This window comes from Emydura macquarii, unplaced genomic scaffold, assembly GCF_026122565.2.
Source record: "Emydura macquarii macquarii isolate MOO-44397 ecotype Brisbane River unplaced genomic scaffold, CSIRO-AGI_Emac_v2 contig_2372, whole genome shotgun sequence".
NCBI classification, from domain to species: Eukaryota; Metazoa; Chordata; order Testudines; family Chelidae; genus Emydura; species Emydura macquarii.
In genome coordinates, this window is record NW_027132509.1 from 214,296 (window position 1) to 232,948 (window position 18,653).

At 39.6% G+C, this 18,653-nt stretch overlaps 1 protein-coding gene across 1 annotated transcript in view; it reads right to left on the reverse strand.

Annotated features, from left to right (window-relative positions):
* Nucleotides 1-18,653, reverse strand: part of SHTN1 (shootin 1) — a 95,920-nt gene that overhangs the window by 5,156 nt on the left and 72,111 nt on the right. The window contains exons 13-16 of the mRNA XM_067561296.1: nt 17,235-17,344; nt 11,531-11,584; nt 7,976-8,096; nt 7,043-7,226 (exon numbers count right to left, since the gene is read on the reverse strand). Of these exons, the coding sequence (XP_067417397.1) occupies nt 7,043-7,226; nt 7,976-8,096; nt 11,531-11,584; nt 17,235-17,344 (469 nt within the window). The remainder of the gene's footprint in view (nt 1-7,042; nt 7,227-7,975; nt 8,097-11,530; nt 11,585-17,234; nt 17,345-18,653) is intronic.

Below are 18,653 nucleotides of genomic sequence, written 5' to 3' on the forward strand. Positions count from 1 at the left end.
AGTTTAGGGTACTGACCCTGTTCTCTGAAGGTCTGACCTGAAATTGGCACTCACAGTTGTGAGCCTCTCCAAACAGCGTGAAAGTAGATAAGCCCTAGATTCACCAACAGGTTGGTGGCTCTGCTCTCATGGAAAAGCTGATAAATGACTGCTGGGTTCAACTGCACTTGCTTGCCTGGGACCATTTCTTGTCTTTCTCCAACACAATTAATAACAGTGCATTTCCAAGCTGCCAGTAAGTGAACCTGAGTATTGAAAGGAAAATTGAGTATCTCCAGAAGGGAAAAAAGTTAATATGATGGGTCCATCTGTTATGAACTACTCTCCAATGTGAGAGTTCTGTCTGAGACAGAAAGACAAGAGGGAGAGAGGATGCCTGGTTCAGCAACTGAAACTCAAGTGATGAGATTTCATGGGCTCCCACCTGACGAAGAGAGAGGTAGTAAATCCTGCAACCTGAACTGACACAAGTCAAGACACAGACATGACAAGGTGTACCGAAGGTTAGTATTCTAAACCCTAAGAGTGAAATTTCTCATCTGGTTTCTTCAAGAGATGGATGTTTTGTATCTACATTTCAAATGGCACATTTTTGTTTGTATTCCGGGAAATTCCATGTTCAATTTATTTTCACAAGCATCATGCCTAACATAAGAGCTTCAGTACAAGTTAATTAATTCTGAAACTGGCACTAATAGATACAGTTGCAGACAAGTGAATACAGTCAAAACACACAAAATTAAGAAGGAAAATAATGCTTATTTTATGCAAATACTGCCTATCGCTCAACCTTATTTTTGCTGAAAATACAAGGTGGGATATTTTGAACATTACAGTAAATGAGACTTTTCAGAGCACTGTAACTATAAGAGGGTTATTTTAGAAAGTGCTACCTCTGAAAAGCTGATTGCCCAACACTATAAAAATGGTCCAAGCCATAAATGCCACGTTCATTTTTATTTCACTTCGAAGGTAACTATCTTTCAAATCTCAACAGCTGGACTATTTAATACAATCTGGTGAATCAAAGTATAATTCTTCACGGGGCTCACAACAGGGGGTCTGCATTAGTGCGTGGCAGCCGTCCAACAACTGAGGCACAGCCAAACACTCTGAAGTCTGTTTCACTTACAATAAAAATGGATAAAACTGCAATCATATTTACCACCTTCAAGGACAGAAAAATGAAAGATTTAAATCTGTCGATATAAAATAGTTTAATGGAGAAATCCAGTGATTAAGTCAAGTCTTATATTTTCTAATATAAAAGAAGAATGACTATTCACAGTTCATTTTGCTAGTATTTTCTTCTTCCAGTCCTTTACACAGCTACACCCGTTTGTCAGGACTGCTGCTATGGCTGAGGGAGTGTTGTTTAAATTATAAATCCTGTTTATATATCTCACTTTTAACAGCTCAAATGGAGCTGAAACTTGGCATTATAAAGTTTCAGTCAAAGAGTAAATATAAAGTCATTTTTAAAATGTGCAGAAAATGTCATGGTTTATAAAAATTTTTTTAAAAAAATCAATCAATGTTTATTGCCAAAAATAAAGCTTGGAGAACAATTAGTGCATACTACGGTTAAGTGCTTTTTTTTCTTTTTTCTAATTTCACGATAAATGCACCTGACTCAGATATTTACTTCCAGCTCTATACAAAGCTTATTTCCATTAAGCATTTTATTTTGGATGTCAAACTCAAATTATTAGTTGTGCAGATATTTGTTAAGACTGAAATAGTCTCTGCATTCATATTTCCATAATAATAGTGCTTAACTCCACACATATTACATTTTTAAAAGCGACTAAATGCTTCTAATCCATGATATGAAATCTAAAGACATTTTTACATGATAAACAGTAATATAACTGACAGTTTAATATGTCAGCTCCCATGTGTTTTAAGCAGGATTGGTTGTAATTTTAACATAAAAATACTCGCATTAACACTATGACAAAAGCCAACAAACGCAGTAAAACAAAGAGTTATGACTGACTGTCCATCTGAGAACTAGTGCCACTGTTGCTTTTGCAATGATTCTCACATTGGTGGCAACCGCAGTAAAATAAGACAAACTGAGGACCAGTACTGTCACTTGTGATGTGGATTTTCCTTTTTGCCACTGGTTTGCACTGTAACTTTAAGATTTAAATAATAATTTTTCTGTTCATTTTATCATTTTGTTATACATTAGAAGCCAGAGATTTCTAAATACACGTCTGGAGAGAATCTTGATCATTTGCAAAAGCACAAGGCTAAAAGGACAACATTAAGAGGGTAAAAAAAGCACTGTTGAACTGTTCATGTTTCAATCCCACATTTTGAAGGCATTAACACAATTCTACACTAGGATTTCCCCATTAATTTACCATATCAAAGCAAAAAACCCTAAAAAAAATTGTGATATCTTCATCCAAACCTAAATATGGTTTGAAGCTTTAGGATAGTTATGGATTAGATTACCATCATATGGTGGGACACTGCAGCTTACACTACTTGGAAACCAAAACTGTGACTCAGGTTTGATTTTGAGCGTCGCTGTAGCTGTGTCAGTCCCAGGATATTAGAGAGACATGTTGGGTGAGGCAGGATGTTTATCTGGACAAATTTCTGTTAGTGAAAGAGAGAGATTTCCTGCTACACACAGCTTGTCTCTCAGACTTGCTTTGCCATTTCTCTACCTACAAAGAACACTTCCCTACAATCTCTTCCACAAACGAAGGTGAAATTCACTCATCTACTACAAAACTTAAGTAAATGGGCTTTATGCACAGGACTGAATAGGGGGTCAGTGTGTGTGACATTTACCTCCTTCAGTCCACAGGCAAGTATCAAGGCTGCAATGCAACTTTCCAGAGGACACTATTCCAACTTGTGTGCCCTTTCCCACTTCCTATACCAGTTGTTTGGGTCAAATCACAGATCAATAGCTTTTCTTCTGACCCACCTCCAGTGACCCTGTTCTGCACCAGCCTATTTAGGGAAGCAGAGCCCGCCATATAAGTACTACTATGGCTCTCTACAGGTGAGTAAATTTCACCCTTAGTGCATGAACACAGCAAGTGCTTCAGAAATGCATATCAGAACATTTCAGATAGCAGAGAAGTGAATAAAATGCAAGGGACCAAAGGAAAACACCTGTATATTAGTATAGAGATGCTGAATTTTCACAAAAACATCTTTACAAGTTCTTTTCAAATGCAAATTTCAGGAATGTCGGAATTGACACAGTGGATTAGAATAGTGCCCAAGTATTCCCTTTTCCTATCTCTGACAGTGGCCAATCCTAGGCAGCTAGTAGTTAGCTAAAAAGAATTTAACACTCAACTAGAACTGAATTTTTAGAGATATTCCATAGTCGGCAGACTGGATTTTCGAAGCACCTAAAAACCACTGTCACTTTTATGCCTGTCATAGCATGTACTTGAAAAATCAGTGAAAGTCACTGAAACTGAATGGTTAGGAACATCGTTTCAGTATCAGCTATCTGCACTGTAATATGGCGTATATATATATATTTTTTTCAGTGTCTATGAGCTACTTTTAAGACTATTTGTTAAAAATAAGAAGATTCTCAACTTTCAGAACATCCCATTGTCCTCTTCATTTTGTTGTTCAAGCTTAATTGTCCATGTTCAACCTGCACATGGAAAACCTTTGTAGTTGTGTCTCTCTGAGGCTGAGCTGTTTCCTGCAGTGTCAGTAGACAATTCAGGGGTACTAAGATTACAGCTGAGAGAAGGAGAATAAATCCTTTAATTGTATAAAATCATCAGATTAAGCCTTCCCCTCTGTGTGGTTCATTCTGTTAACTGAGTCATCTACTGCCTGGAAACAAATGTTTACTAAGTGCTGAGAATGCAAAAAAAAAAAAAAAAAAAAGGAAGAGTGAGGCACACCTTTCCTTTCTGTGTGTATTCACCACAGGAACCATGGGAACTCCCTTAGCTTCCAACAGAACAAAACATTACCTTGCTTCTCTTGAGGAATTGCCATTCAATTAGACTCCTGCGGGGATAAATGTTTGGGAGGACAGTTGTATGGGGAGCCCTCAATTTCTGTTTTGTGACCTGTTCCTCCCCTGTCCCCAACTCCACACCAGCTTGTTAACAACTTTGAGCCATCACTTTATTAACTTGTTGAATTGAAATCACTGGACTGTTGGTTAAAAACAAAGCATTTTCTTCTCAGCTACTTTCTCCAAATTCTGAAATATGATCAGCTAGCCTGTTTGTTTACAGGGATGTTTTAGAACTGACCTGCATCTACTCATGTTCGGCCCAGTTCTAGAATCCTTACTCAGACTGAGCAGTGCTTATTTAGATATGAGTCGTCCAATTATTTTATTTAAGTCACTATCTTGTACGCAGCTACACACAAGTAACTTTATTCATGTGTTTAGCTACATTTAAGTCAATGCGTGCAATTCTGGCCCCACCGATGTCAATGGCAAAACTCCCATTTAGTTCAGTGGGGCACGAGCCTACTGCTGTCAATAAATTATTCGTGTGTGTGATGGCAAGGCTGGGCCTTTACTGACTACATGATCCCCTTCTACAGTGAGACTACTCATATGAGTCAATGCTTCTCAACATGAGTAAAGATTGCAGAATTTGGCCTTTTATATTAACTAATATTCTCTAAATACCACTCAGACTATGGGCCACAGAAGATGGACAATGAAGCAAAAAGCAATACATCATGCAGGACTGTGTGTATGATTTTTCTATAGGGATGCTATAGATTTTAACATTTAAAGTTTAAACTAACCAAAGAAAAAAGATTATACTGGAAGAGAGTTCCTGTAATTAGGGAACCCATCCTCTTGCATGGCAGGGTGCACTATAGGTGGTTTGACAAGCCACTGAAAACAGTAAAATAGGTCACACCTTTGTCAGTGTTTAAAGAAATGTAAATGGTAACGAGATGGACAAGCCCCTTATCCTGGGCGGGGAGAAGAACACAAGCAAATTATTGACTGTCAGTAACTGTTGCTTAGGTGTCTGGTCAAAGCAGAGTGTTGTTTGCTTCTTAGCAGTCTGGTTAACAAGGAAGTAAGTCTAGGGTGCTGCTTAATTACGATGTCAAGTTGTCAGCTGTGTTCAGCAAAATGATTTTGCCCTGACTTCAGCCCTCTTTCCAAAGCCAAATACACCAGGGCTTAAGGGCTACTCCAGTTTATCCTGGCCACGAACAACCCCAAGGGACCAAAAATGCAGTCAGGTATCAGTATGATGCAGGGCATCCTGGCCATGTCCTCTTTTCCCTATCAGCCCAGCAGCATAAAGGGGTATAACAGTATAAGAGCCCCTACAGCATCTGTATTGCATTGAAGGATACTCCTTGACCATGGCTTTGGGACAGTTCCCCCGTTAGGCCAGTTTAGACCAATGATACGGCACACCGCAGTAAGAACCAGGCCCACAGCACTAACATTAACAGATAGATTAAAACTGAATGTGTCTTTTAGGTTCTCACAGAATAGGCAAGCTGTAAAATAAATTAAGCTTCACATATGCTTTTATAGCACATAACAACTGTGACTGTCAACACAAGATCCTTTTCACTGTCAATTCACCACGCATTCTGCAAGACCTTGGGCCTGCAATTATTTCATTTCCTTTCTTGCAAATGTAATTTCCACTTAGTTTGGTGGAATAAAAGGTAGACAAAAGGTGGTAAGAGTTGCAGAATTTTCTGATTAAGATTATCTGTTCAAAATGATAAAAATCTATAGACTAACAATGTGGTGTTTCTCAGAAACTAACTCACCTCTGCCAAATTACCTCTGTATCAGGGTATTGGTTAAAAGAAAAAAAAATACAGCTACATTGTTGAGGTCAAATTAACTGTTAAACAAATTTAAATCAGAAAGATAAAGAGTAAGTATAGATCATCTTTCTGTTAAGGATACTTACTGAATATATTTCAGTAGGGGAAGACACTTGATTGGAGAGGGAAATTTGCTTTTAAAATTCATTCGTAATTAAATAAAACCATAAGGCACAAAAAGGAAATAAGGCCTTTTTTTTTTAAATGAAAGAGAGAGAATGAAGCAAATACCAGTTCACAAAATATATATTAATTTGAATTTCCAGTTCATTTGTCCTGATTCTCCCCTTTGAACTAAGCAATGGAGACCTACGAGAATAGGTGTTCTTTTTCTACTGATGGAACAGGAAATCAGAGGTTTAATTAACCATGATTATAATATTCTGCTGATCTGATTTGTCTCACCTATTTCCTTTTTCTTTAAGTGACAAACTACCTGACAAACATCCTGGCAAGAGAACTAAAGCAAATCTGCAGACTAATTTCAAAAAGAGGTTTGCATTGTTATAAAACAAACTGATCCTCAACCGGATCTGTCTGAAATGTATATTTCTGAAGCAGGATTAACTCTTTCATGCTTAAATGGCACTTTGAAGCTTCAGTCTGTTGTGCCAAAAGAATCCCCCGTGTGTTGTGCAAAATAGTATCTGATTCTACATTTTCTTTCAGCTTCTAAATTCTGGGACTTCAGGATAGGTTCAACGTTTCCATTTCCTGCTGATAAATGTTATTTTGAAAACTGAAAATGAGATTGTGAAAATGTTCATTTCTTTCGGTCCAGTGGGGGAAAAACAAAAAACTTTTCAATTTGGCAGGCTTATTTGATACTAATGTTAGATTTACAAAAGGGCTGTTTGTTTTCTAAAACCAAGAATACGCTGCCCAACTGTTTCCCCTCTTCTTTATAGAGTCTGGGGTAAAATACCTCCAGGGAAACATTTTGCTACTCCTCAAAAAATCCCACTACCTTTTTGTAGCAAGAGATCCTGAATATCTTTGGGCAGTACATTCATTGACTCTAGCGAGAGAAGAGCCTTGTTATAATGTAAAGTTCAATCTCCGAGTGGGACTGAGAGAGAACTTGTATGGGCAGTTACATATCATACATTTTCCCGATTAACAAAATGATGTAAAGTCACAAAAATACACCAGTGAAATAAGTTTGGCATTAAAATATGACTGGATGTCCATAAATAGCGTTACTTACCGAAATGTAACCTTGGAAGTTGCGCTTCCTGTCATTTGACTAGACCCTTCACCTGACTCAGGTGTTTTGGAGCTGAATTCTGCCTCCAGAGTTTTCTTGTTCAATGCTGCTTGTGCTGTACTGGATTCCAAGCCTAACACTGGCATGGATTTGGATTCTGATGTGGCCAAAACTCCAGCTGGACCTAAAACCCAAAGGGAGTTTAGCATTTTTGTTACGCCTGCGTGGCACGGGTATTGAATCACAGATCAGCTCAGTGTAATTCCAGTCAACTCGGCAGGTCAAATCAGTTCCTTAAAGAGTAGCTTCCAGTTCATGGGAAGTGTTGAAATGCATTCCATTTAGAACCAGCCTCTCTCTCTCTCCAGTGTTAAAATGCCATGGCTAAATGCAGTCAAGCCTAGGATTTAGAAGGGTCCCCTGGGAACCACGGAACCCCAGCTGCTATCTGAATTCACTCAGCTGAGAAGCATGTACTGGTGAGTATATTGAAGGTGTTAATGTTTCTCTTTTCTGCTATAAAAGGATATTTGAACAAAGCTTTAAAACCACCAAAAGCTGCCACAAGTCCTTGTCCTTTGGAGGGAGTGAATTCAAGATTGTAGCCATAAGCGGTAACTCCCGTATTTTACATTAGTTTATAAAGCACACCTTTGCAGGAAGCACAGAGAGGCAAAGTCAGTCCAAGGACTTCAGTAATGCTGTCTGAGTTCAGGAGCAGAAGGTTTACAAGGGTGGGCGGAGAGCACTGAGGGACACTTACACTGGAGAAAATCAAGATGGCAGAGTGCAGCTATTGAGGGAAAGTGGATCAACTGGGAAGCAATTAGAGCTCTCCCAAATGACGATGGAGTAATTTAGCCTTTAAATAACTTTAACACGAGTTCTACAAAACTCAACAGTCGGACCATGAAGGGATCAAAGCCAACTCACAGCTGCTGTCTTGCTCGGCTGTCACTTTCCTGCGCCTTAGAATTTTTTCTAACTCAGTTTCACTGCTGTCTGTTTCAAGGGATTTTAAGCTTCTTGAACTGGTGGATTTGTTGAGTGTGTCCTGCAGTAAGAAATATACACAGGAGGTCATCTGAACACATGCCATCCCAAAACAGAGAACAAGGTTGAACAAGTGAAACAAGTATTGGGGATGGTAACTTACCATTTTAGATTGAGTAAGTAACCGTTCTGCTAGGTCAGCATTGGGAACCTAGTAGAACTGGTTCTAATTAGAATCTCCTGATTCCCGTACTAGTACAGAGGTCCCTCAGGAACACTGGGCAGGTCACTTAACCTCTCTATCTCAATCTACCCATCAATAAAATGGAGAGAACCATGTTAACCTATCTTACACAGGTGATGAGAGGCTCACAATGGAGAGATTATGTCTAGGTAATTTAGCACATCCCTTGAACAGACCCCATGGAGCCCTGACCTCAAGCTGAGGAGGTCCTTTCCTGGTGAATCTCACTCTGTAGCAAGGAGTCAGGCTAGCTCTGAGTGGGTGAATCTGGTGGAATATTTCTCAAGCGCTATGTAAATGCTAAGTATCGTTACTGGAACGAACAAAGAAATATTAAAATACCTCCCTGTTAAAGCTGTGAGTAGCGTAACAAGACTATATACAAGGAATAGCTTGTGCGTAACAAACCTTCGGTACTAGCTGAAAGCCAAAGAACCACTTTAATTGACGGCTATCATACGCTACCTATTCTAAATGAAGTTCGCTCATAGATGACGCACACTGTCTTCCAGGTCAGTATGCTAACCCCGCCAGCCGTGGTTACAGCAGGTTCATTTAATTTACAAAAAGAAATACCCTCCTATGCTCATGCCGCTCTCACAAATCCTTCAGTCCACATTAAAAACCCAACTACCAGATATCTGGTTAAAGCTTCCTTTTAGCATCTGAAGAATACAGACCAACATCATCATTGCCTTATGCTGAGACTAGCACTTCTGTAGCCTCTGGTTTAGGCCAAAAGGCAGGGACCTATTTTACAGCCCTCCTAAGAAAAGATCTTCTTCCTAAGCTGAAACCTCTCAAAATGCCGCCACTGGAATCTTAACTGGCACAAAGCATGCTCAGCATGTTCCCCCAGTCTGACTGGAGTTACACTGCCACCTTGTCAAATACCAAATTGACTGTAAAATTGCCCTAAATGTTTATAAATGGAGCTCAAAATTTGGGACATGTATTTACTGCTGTCTCTCTGAGCCTCACTATTGTTTGTGAACCTTGTAAAGCCCGTTTGCTGGCAGTTGCAAAACACACATTAGAGACCCACACAGCATGTTTTCAGCGGTATGCCCCAGCTCAGATCAGGCAAGGTCCAAAACGCTGAGTCAAAAAACCTCAAGACTAACATTAAAAAAAAAAAAAAACCCGAAAAACCAACCAGCCAAACAAACAACCACCCCAACAACCTCCTGACCGACAGAATCTTTCTGAAATGGTATTGCCTTCCTATAGAGTTCTACGACAGTCATGAGCCAGACTTCATTACATATTGTCATGGCTTCTAAGATGCCAGGAAAAGTTTGGACTCCAGAAGTGATAAATTTCTTGAGAGAGTAATCAGTGAAAAGATACAAGATACAGTGTTATACAAGCATGTACACTCTTGAACAGGGATACTAGATTGCAAAAGCAAACAGCAACTTATAAGTCACAGTGGGCAGCACTACTTCCATGACTCCAGCAAAACAGCTTTCCCCTCAATACATTAAAATATTTTCCTTTGTAGGTACTCTGAAATTAATTGAACTGAGGCATTATTAACGAGTAATACTCCTCGGCACTGTACTAATGTTACAGACCTAAAAGAAAACCCAATAATTGAGTTGCTTTCCTTGAATTCTGCAATTTACAGAATGAATACAAATGTGTTTATAACAATTATATGGAGGTCTGCATGGAATGCACAATTAGCACAGTAACAACAAACGTAAGTATTTATTTCTTCAGCACCCACCCCCATGTTTGTCATCTGACTGTGCATAATGATTAGTCTCACGAATAGGCTAGAATTTAGTTTACATAGCACCTCTCATATCTCTAAATATCCTGAAGAGTTAGAAAAAGCATTGAGCTAGATACCGACCAGTAGCACAGCGATCGTGGGTCTCCTCTTGCTCAGATTGAAGTCAGTGGCAAAGGCCAGACTGAGCTCAGTCATGAAGAACTGGCACCTACCAGCAAACGAAACCACCATTTTGCACATGGCAGTAACTCATTCGCAGCCTTTGACAACAGACGTTAGTTCCTAACAGGCAGAACACTAGCCAGGAGATCAGGGTGATCCTCTACTCTCTTCACAAAGGTGCCACTGGATCTTTAACTGACAGCTAAAGAGTAATTTCTGCCAAAGATGGACAGAACTACATCCAAGACTGCCACCCTTGCTGCAAATTCACGTTTCTCAGCAAATCACACTGGGTGGCTTGAACTCAAAACCTCCTGGACTAGAAGGGAGTGTAACCAGCTAAGACAAAGATGGTGGCATAAAATATTGTTCCCTGTTTTAAAATACCATAGTAATGGCCCCTAACACTGCAGTAGCAATGCCGTCAGCTGCAGTATTTTGGATCATTACAATATTATTAGTATATATTAAGAAAGGTTATTTAAATCCTAGCATTGATTGTTAGGAACTGAAACCTTGCTTATTAAGTTCCAGAGTGGTAGCCGTGTTAGTCTGTATACAACAAAAACAACGAGAGTCCCGTAGCAACTTAAAGACTAACAAATTTCTGCAGGCATAAGCTTTCGTGGGCTGGAACCCACTTCGTCAGATACATGTTCATGTCATGTTCGTCACATCTGACAAAGTAGGTTGCAGCCCACGAAAGCTTATGCCCGCAGAAATTTGTTAGTCTTTAAAGTGCTACAGGAATCCTGTTATTTTTGCTTGCTTATTAAGCATGTGTGCAATACTATTAGCATATGGGTAACATCCTGGGCTCACGGAAGTCTATTGTGAAACTCCAACTGGCCTGAACGAAGACAGGATTTCACCCTACACCTGCACCGAAGTTATACCTCAATTTTTAATTCTCAGAACTGGAGAAGCCAAGTAGCAGAAGCTATGCTGATTTTACTCTTATTCAATATAATTTTACCACCTGTTCAGGAGAAGCGGCTATTGAACATGTACAGCGTCAGTACATTACAAGTCAATAATAAATAGAGCAATAAATAAATGTGAGTAAAACATCAAATATAACTGCTTTACTTAGTAACAATCAAATATATATGTAACTACACACACACACACACACACACACTTGTATATATTTATATAAATAAATATAGATAGAAAGATAAGAAAGTTCTAGTTCTTTAGATATCTATATGTATATTCAGATATCAAGAAAGAGAGAGTCAGAGAAATCTCTCTATGGCTCTATTTAGATCTATCCATCCATTCTCAGAGGGTCTACTCATCTCACATGAAAACAGAACAACAGCATGTAAACAACATGTGTTCTTACCAGTATTCCCTTTAGTTCTTTCACTGCACTTTCAGGGGCTTTTGGTGCTTCTGGCTGTAATTAAACAAAACACACACACATCATGAAATTTGATTCTGCAAATGCTGACTGTGGAAGATGTGTGTGTTTGTTTTGTATTGTATCTTAGGACAAACACTGCATGAGTCTGCAATGAGTTCACCGGCAAGCTCTGGGTAAATGTATTAACCAACCATCCCCTCCAATGGATAGCAGAAACAATGACTGTGATATTTAAAATGATAACATTTCTGAAAATATTCCAATGCTTGGAAAGATATTAACTGGGGATTAAGGAGAAAATTAAGTAATTTGAATTCCAGTAAGTGTAGTTTAGAAAAGTTGAATATTAACATTTTAGCATAAAAATATATTAAATAAAAATGAATGCAACAGAACCAGGAAGTTCAAATATAGTCCCCCTTCTTACTACTGCTGTCCTTGAGTCTCTTCTTTTAGCAGCGTCTCCACCTCTCCCACTCCATTAGAGGCAGGACAGGTGTGGAAGGGGACTGAGCAGGGGGTCCTTCCTTCCCACCTCAGAATTCTCCTCCCAGTGAGGGGTGGGGAGAAGGGAACAGGAATTTAGAGACAGCTACTGTGAATGGCAACCATGCAGAAATACAAGAAGGTGTAAGGGGAGTCGTCTTACTCTGTCATCTGTCCCATAGCCTGGGCCATACCGTTCATATTAAGATAGAATATTGCTTACGTCAAACCAGCGCCACATCATCATAGTACCCCTCCCTTTACAGCCACACTGAAAGTCCCCAACCTTTTCTAGGCTCTCTCATGCTGCCCTTGTGACAACTGTGGGTGCCCGAATGGGAGTGGATGGCACTCAGTACCCTGCAGGATTGGGCCCAGTGCAGTCATTGGTTGCCTGCACTTCTCACGATCAGGCCTGCTGGAAAGCAGCAGTAAAATGGCAGCTTTCATTCAGACACAGCAGAACAAAATCAGCAGAAGTCAACAGAAGTTCAAGGGCACTCAGCCAGGGCTGAATGAAGGCAATGCAGGGCCCCACATACACCTTCACATACAGGTCTGGGATGCTAAGCACCACTCAATGTCTGCTGGCAGAGGGCTCACTATACTGTATCTGGTATCTCACTCACCTACCACCCTCAACACACTGTTGTCATTGTGATGTTTGCAGACCAGGTGCCAACTCCTGCCAAGGCCTCTAGGTTCTCACTGAACACTGATAAAAATTGCATGGCTGGAAACCAGTCTGATTCAGTTGCATGTGAGCAGTGTTAAACTAGATGTTAAGTTTATCAGAATGTGTTTAGACTTTATGCAATGCTTGTAGGATGCTGTATGTATTGATCTCACTTACCACAACTGTATCCCATGGTGGCATACAGTTATACTGAATGTTCACATTATAAATCTCTGCAAATGTGTAACTCACCAAACAGGAAAGAAGCATTAATGAATGTAAAGTGCTGGTCCTGCATACAAGGAAGGCAGGCCCATTGAAACCAAGTAAGCCACTGTAAAATGGATTTTGCTGATTGTCCCCCCCACACCTATGAAGAGGAGATGGGTGAAAACTCTTGAAAACCCATCAGTTTGAACTCTGGGGGAAGGAAATAAAAATCTCTGACCAGAAGGAACTGTATCACAATGCTGCCTGGAATCTGGAGAAGGCAATATTTCTAAGCATAAGCAAGGGATCCCCACGCTGCTTAGCTTGGGTTAGCTCTAAAGGACATAGAAAGCTTGCATATCACAGCAGCTTCCATTACCTTTTGGAACCTAAGACCATAACTCATCTGTGTGTATATATTTACCTGCTTTTACCTTGTAAATAACATTTATTATTCTTAGTTAATAAAGCTTTAGTGAGTTTATTATAGGATTGGCTACAAGCATTGCCTTTGGTGTGAGGTCTAAGGTGCAACAAACCTGGGGTGAATGACTAGTTCTTTGGGACTGGGAGTAACCTGAATATTGTTGTGCTTTTTGGTGTCAGGGACCATCTATCACAAAGGCAAGTTTGCCTGGGTGTCAAGATAGATCAGAGTAGCCAAGGGGACTATCTGTGACTCCATGCTATAGTGCTTGAGGAGTTCACATCTGTTACTTCGTTGGTGAAATCTAAGAATAGGACTCTCAACCAATTTGGGATTTAAGCGCTGCTCCTTGGCAGTCTTCCCTGAGATTGGCACTCATGCTTGTGAGCTACTGCAGACAGCTTGACAGTCATAATATGCAACCAAAAGATATCTTGTTAGGTATCATATGTAAACTGGTGACGTGCTGATCAGGGACACATTACATAATATATGTATGGATTATGTCCACAGAGTTATGTATGTGTGCTGGAAATACGTTCTTAAAATGTGTTATGGAGGCAATGTATAAATCAAGCCTGCCCTAGACAAAGGACTGTGGATTTACCTGTATGACTGGCTTGATTACAGGCAGAAGACAATGAAAGTACACTTAGATATAAGGTAAACAAAGCAATCAAGCGAATAAGCAGCAGAGGAAATAGCTTAGTATGCACTCCAGGGCAGGGAGTCTATACCCCCAGGAAGTCTTCATGGCTCTTGAGGAACAGACAATGGACTTTGGGAAATAAAAAGGGGAGCAAAAAGACATTTTAGTTATCCATCACATAGGGAATAAAGGGAACAGCACTCTCTGATTCTATGAATGATGGATCCTCTGACCTGGAGGGCTGGAGATGCTGGTAACTTGATGTGAGTAAGAAAACTGCTTAGGCAAAGATTGTAACGTGCTAAGATTAAATTTCAGCCACTAGAAAGTGTGTTTTGTTTGTAACCATACCTGTCTCTCCTTTCTCTTGCTAACTATCACTTAAATCTCTGTTCTTTGTTAACAAACATTCTTAATTTTACTATAAACCATCTGGGTGCTGTTATATTGAAGTAAAGAGGAAGTCCTCAACTAACCTAACAGGCTAGTGTGTGCATTGTATCTTTGGAGGCAGCAAATTTAGTAATTTCTGTGAGCATCCAGTGAGAGGGACTGGACACTGCAGAGACACGTGTGTGGGGACCTTGGGAACTGAGGTTCACTGATTGTTACCTGCAAGGCATGGATTAGACTGGCAGAGTCTTGAAGGGTTTTGTTTGTGAGGCAGACAGACTGGTGTGGCAGGGAGCTGACACAGTCTAAGCTCCAGCACAGCTCTCCCTTGTTGAGGCGGAGGGGTAACACAGTGGGACTATGGTTCTAGGTGCCCTGAGAGAAGTGTCAAAGGGTCTGTAAAACTCTCACAAAAGGGACAGCAGGAACACAGCCAGGAAGGGGGCTTGATCTACATCGGTGGTGGGTATAGGCTCAGATAGCTTCCTCTTGGGCTCTAACAGCTAATGCACCTTCCTCTGGTGGAGGCTCTCTGCAGACTCAGGCAGGCATCACTGTATTGATTACACTTAAGTCATGTTTCCACGTTTTTCTTTACAAAATGAAGGCTAGAAATACAATGTCTTTTAATAAAAGCTGGAATTCTGATGTCACCACAAGATTCTCTGACCTGAGGCTGTAGGCATAGGACCACAGTGCCTCTCTCTTAATGCACACCTGTACTGAGCATCTGAAGGATCTGGGCCTTTATCCTAATGAACACTTTGAGGTCTGATCATCCTGCAAATACTCATGGCCATGAAGAACTTCTCACATGAGTATTCCCATTGAGTTCAAAGCACAGGATTGCCAACCCAATTATTCAAAAATCATGAGTAAGGTCTTAAAAAAGATCTCTCTTGATATTTTTTAAATTTTTGGCTTAAAAATCTAAGACATCTTAGATTCGTTGTATTTGTCATCTAGTTTCTGAGCTTCTTGGGTTCACGTGGGGTCATATTTTCAAACTCAACTCTGCAACCATAAGGATTAGAAATATACTTTCTAAAACTAAAACAAAAACAAAACAAAACACAAGAGTCTCACATAATCACATGACTCCAGGATCTGGAACTTTAAGGAAAACACCAAGTATCACAAGAACCGTGACACGCAAGGGTTGGCAACATTCTCAGCATGTCTAGGATCAAACTCTTTCATTGTAGGGGGAAAGAGCTCTATTTCTTAGCCCAGGGCTAAATTTTCATTTATTTTCTTAAGTTAATTGCTATAGTAGAACCTCAGAGTTACGAACACCAGAGTTACAAACTGACCAGTCAACCACACACCTCATTTGAAACCAGAAGTACACAATCAGGCAGCCGCAGAGAAAAAAAAACAATACAGTACTGTGTTAAACATATACTACTAAAAAAAGGTGTGGGGGGGAAGCAGCATTTTTCTTCTGCATAGTAGTGTTTCAAAGCTGTATTAAGTAACTGCTCAGTTGTAAACTTCTGAAAGAATAACCATAATGTTTTGTTCAGAGTTACGAACAACCTCCATTCCCTAGGTGTTCGCAAATCTGAGGTTCTACTGCACTTTAATCAGGAGAAGATTTACTTAGCTTAAATATAAACACATGAAAACCACTATCTGATTATCGTACTTTTGTGTACAGGCTATTTCAAGCTTTTATGCAGACACTGAACAACACTTCACTGCAGACAGGTTCATACATTCCTGCTGTGTATTGCATAAGGGGAAAGAAAAGAAATACTGGTAAGATGGAAAGTACATTAGTCTGTGTTATTTAATGATCAAGTCCTTTGGAACATTCCCTTCACATAATCCAATCACATTTCTTTTCACATTGTTATATTTGTTGTATTTCTTAATAGTTATGTTTGCTTAGGATTTCTAAAAGAGAGGCCTCTATTGTATGGTTAGGTTATAAAAGATGCTCTCTTTTCATTTCTCTCTGTATCAAGGCAAATGTAGCACGTTACAAGTGCCCAAGACTTTTCTGGATACTTCAAATACCAAAAAGACATTGGTGAATCTGGAGACAGCTCAAAGAGAATCAAGAAAAATGATTTAAGGACTGGAGGGTTAAGATGAAGACGACAAAAATATTAATATTATTTATAGCTGGACTACATGCCGACTAAGGCGTCTATCTTCAAAAGTGTCTCAAGATTTTGGGTGCTCAAATTCAGGGACCTAGAAATTGAGGCACCCAAAAATCAATAGTCATTTCTGAAAATTCAGGCATGAGTGTGTACATGCAAGCACTTGGGCATGGAGGGAGGCATAGCAAGTGTATATCAATATTTGAAGATTATTGGGGGAAAAAACTGATAACTTTGAGATCTGTCAGACTGAGGAAATAGGCTTCCTAAGGAACTGAACCATTGCTTGAGTCATTTAAAACTGCACTAGACAAAGCCCTGGAAAAGAGACTGTCAAAGAAGATCCTACACTAGCAGGGAGATGAATGAAATGATAAAGTAACTATTCCATCTCTAATTTCTTGATTCAATAATAGCTCTTTCAGATTTACTTTTTAAAAAACACATCTTCTTTTGGAATCAAGGCCTTATTTTTGTATCTTGTCTCAATTATTTTCTCCTACTTCAATCTTTTAGGCTGAATGGCATATTGTCCAACAGTTAAACCCACTACTTTACCTTATTCTGGTCCAATAACAAGGAAAGTAAAAGAAAAAAAACCCCAAGGACACTGCTCTGATAAACATATTCTGGTAAATGTAATTTGTTTTCAGCATATGTTACTGTACCAGGCTAATATTATTCTAACTTCCCCCAGAGTAAGACTAAGCACACAAAGAATTATTCCAAACCTTTGTCTTGAGTCTGCTTGACTGGTTAACTGGCCTCAGATGAACTCCCTTTTTAATTCTATCCATCATTTCTTCTACTGCTTGTCTCTTCAGATCTCTTACTTCCTCACCTGTTCATAAGGCATAGACAGCATCAAGTTAAAGATACTAGGTATTAGGAGGAAACACAAAGCAAACACTTATTTTAAAGAGATACATTATAAAAATTAGTAACATTCACCACATTTTGCAAATTATAAACAGTTGGTAATTTAGTCTAAAAAAATCAATGATCAAGCAGCAATTAAGGTGCAATGCAGATAGTTGTATACCTGAAAGAATTCCTCATGTCAGTGTGAGCAAGTGGAGTATGTATGCTCTCTCTGTTATCCAAACTTGTATTCTTCCTGGGATTTGTTTGTATTATTAATGGAAATGAGAACTAAACTTAAGCATAATCCTTCTTTTTAACTCAGATCTTTGCCGTTCATAGGATTTTCCCACAGGGCCTCCTCTGACCCAGCACCTACCCCTCTCTGCCCCGGAGAGGAACCCCTTATCCCACTTTAAAGTATGTTCAGGTGGAGATAACATGATCCACATACTAGCAGGAAACAGGAGAATCTACTTTGTATCTTTTTACAGAGTTGTAGCATCTGGATTTAGGGTGATTCAGGAACCTTACGGTCATACGCAGGATCCCTAGGGCAGATTCTCAGTTGGTGTAAACTGTTACAGCCCCATTGCCTTCAATTGAACTATGGCAATTTACAGAAGTTGAGGATCTGGGCCCTCAACCCTTCCACCCTGTTGCAGTCAGATTATTAATTATTATTATTATTTATATTACAGTAGCATCTAGCCCCAGTCATGGACCAGGATCCTATCGTGCTAGGTGCTGTACAAACACAAAAGAAAATGTTATTGAAGTATATATATTCGGATCTGGAACCAGGGGCCCGATCCTGAGCAGTGCTTAACACCCATGAGAGTTGCATGTCTTCAGCACTTTGGATTCCACCCCCAAGAATTTAGCAATGTGGGTTGGATCAGGGGGTCAGATTCTGATCTCACTTAAACCACTGTAAATGAAAATAATCCCATTGGCTTCATTAGAGTTGGTCAAGATGGTCAAATCAATTATTCTTACAGATGAGGCAGTATCAAGGCCTGATTCAGCAAGTTACTTAAGCACATGTTTAACTTTAAGCAGTGAGGCTACTCAATGTGCTTAAAGTTATGCATGTGCTTAAGAATCCTGCTGAATCAGTGCCCTAAAGTCTCAAAAGGAAAAAAACCCAGAAATAAAAACAATGTGGCATTGATATGAAAATGCAAAAACTAAACACCACCAAGGGATCTTACTTCCAACAGACCCAGCAGCAGACCTGTGAAATGTTGAAATGAAACTGAAAGTCCTATCTGATGAAGGTGAGCTTT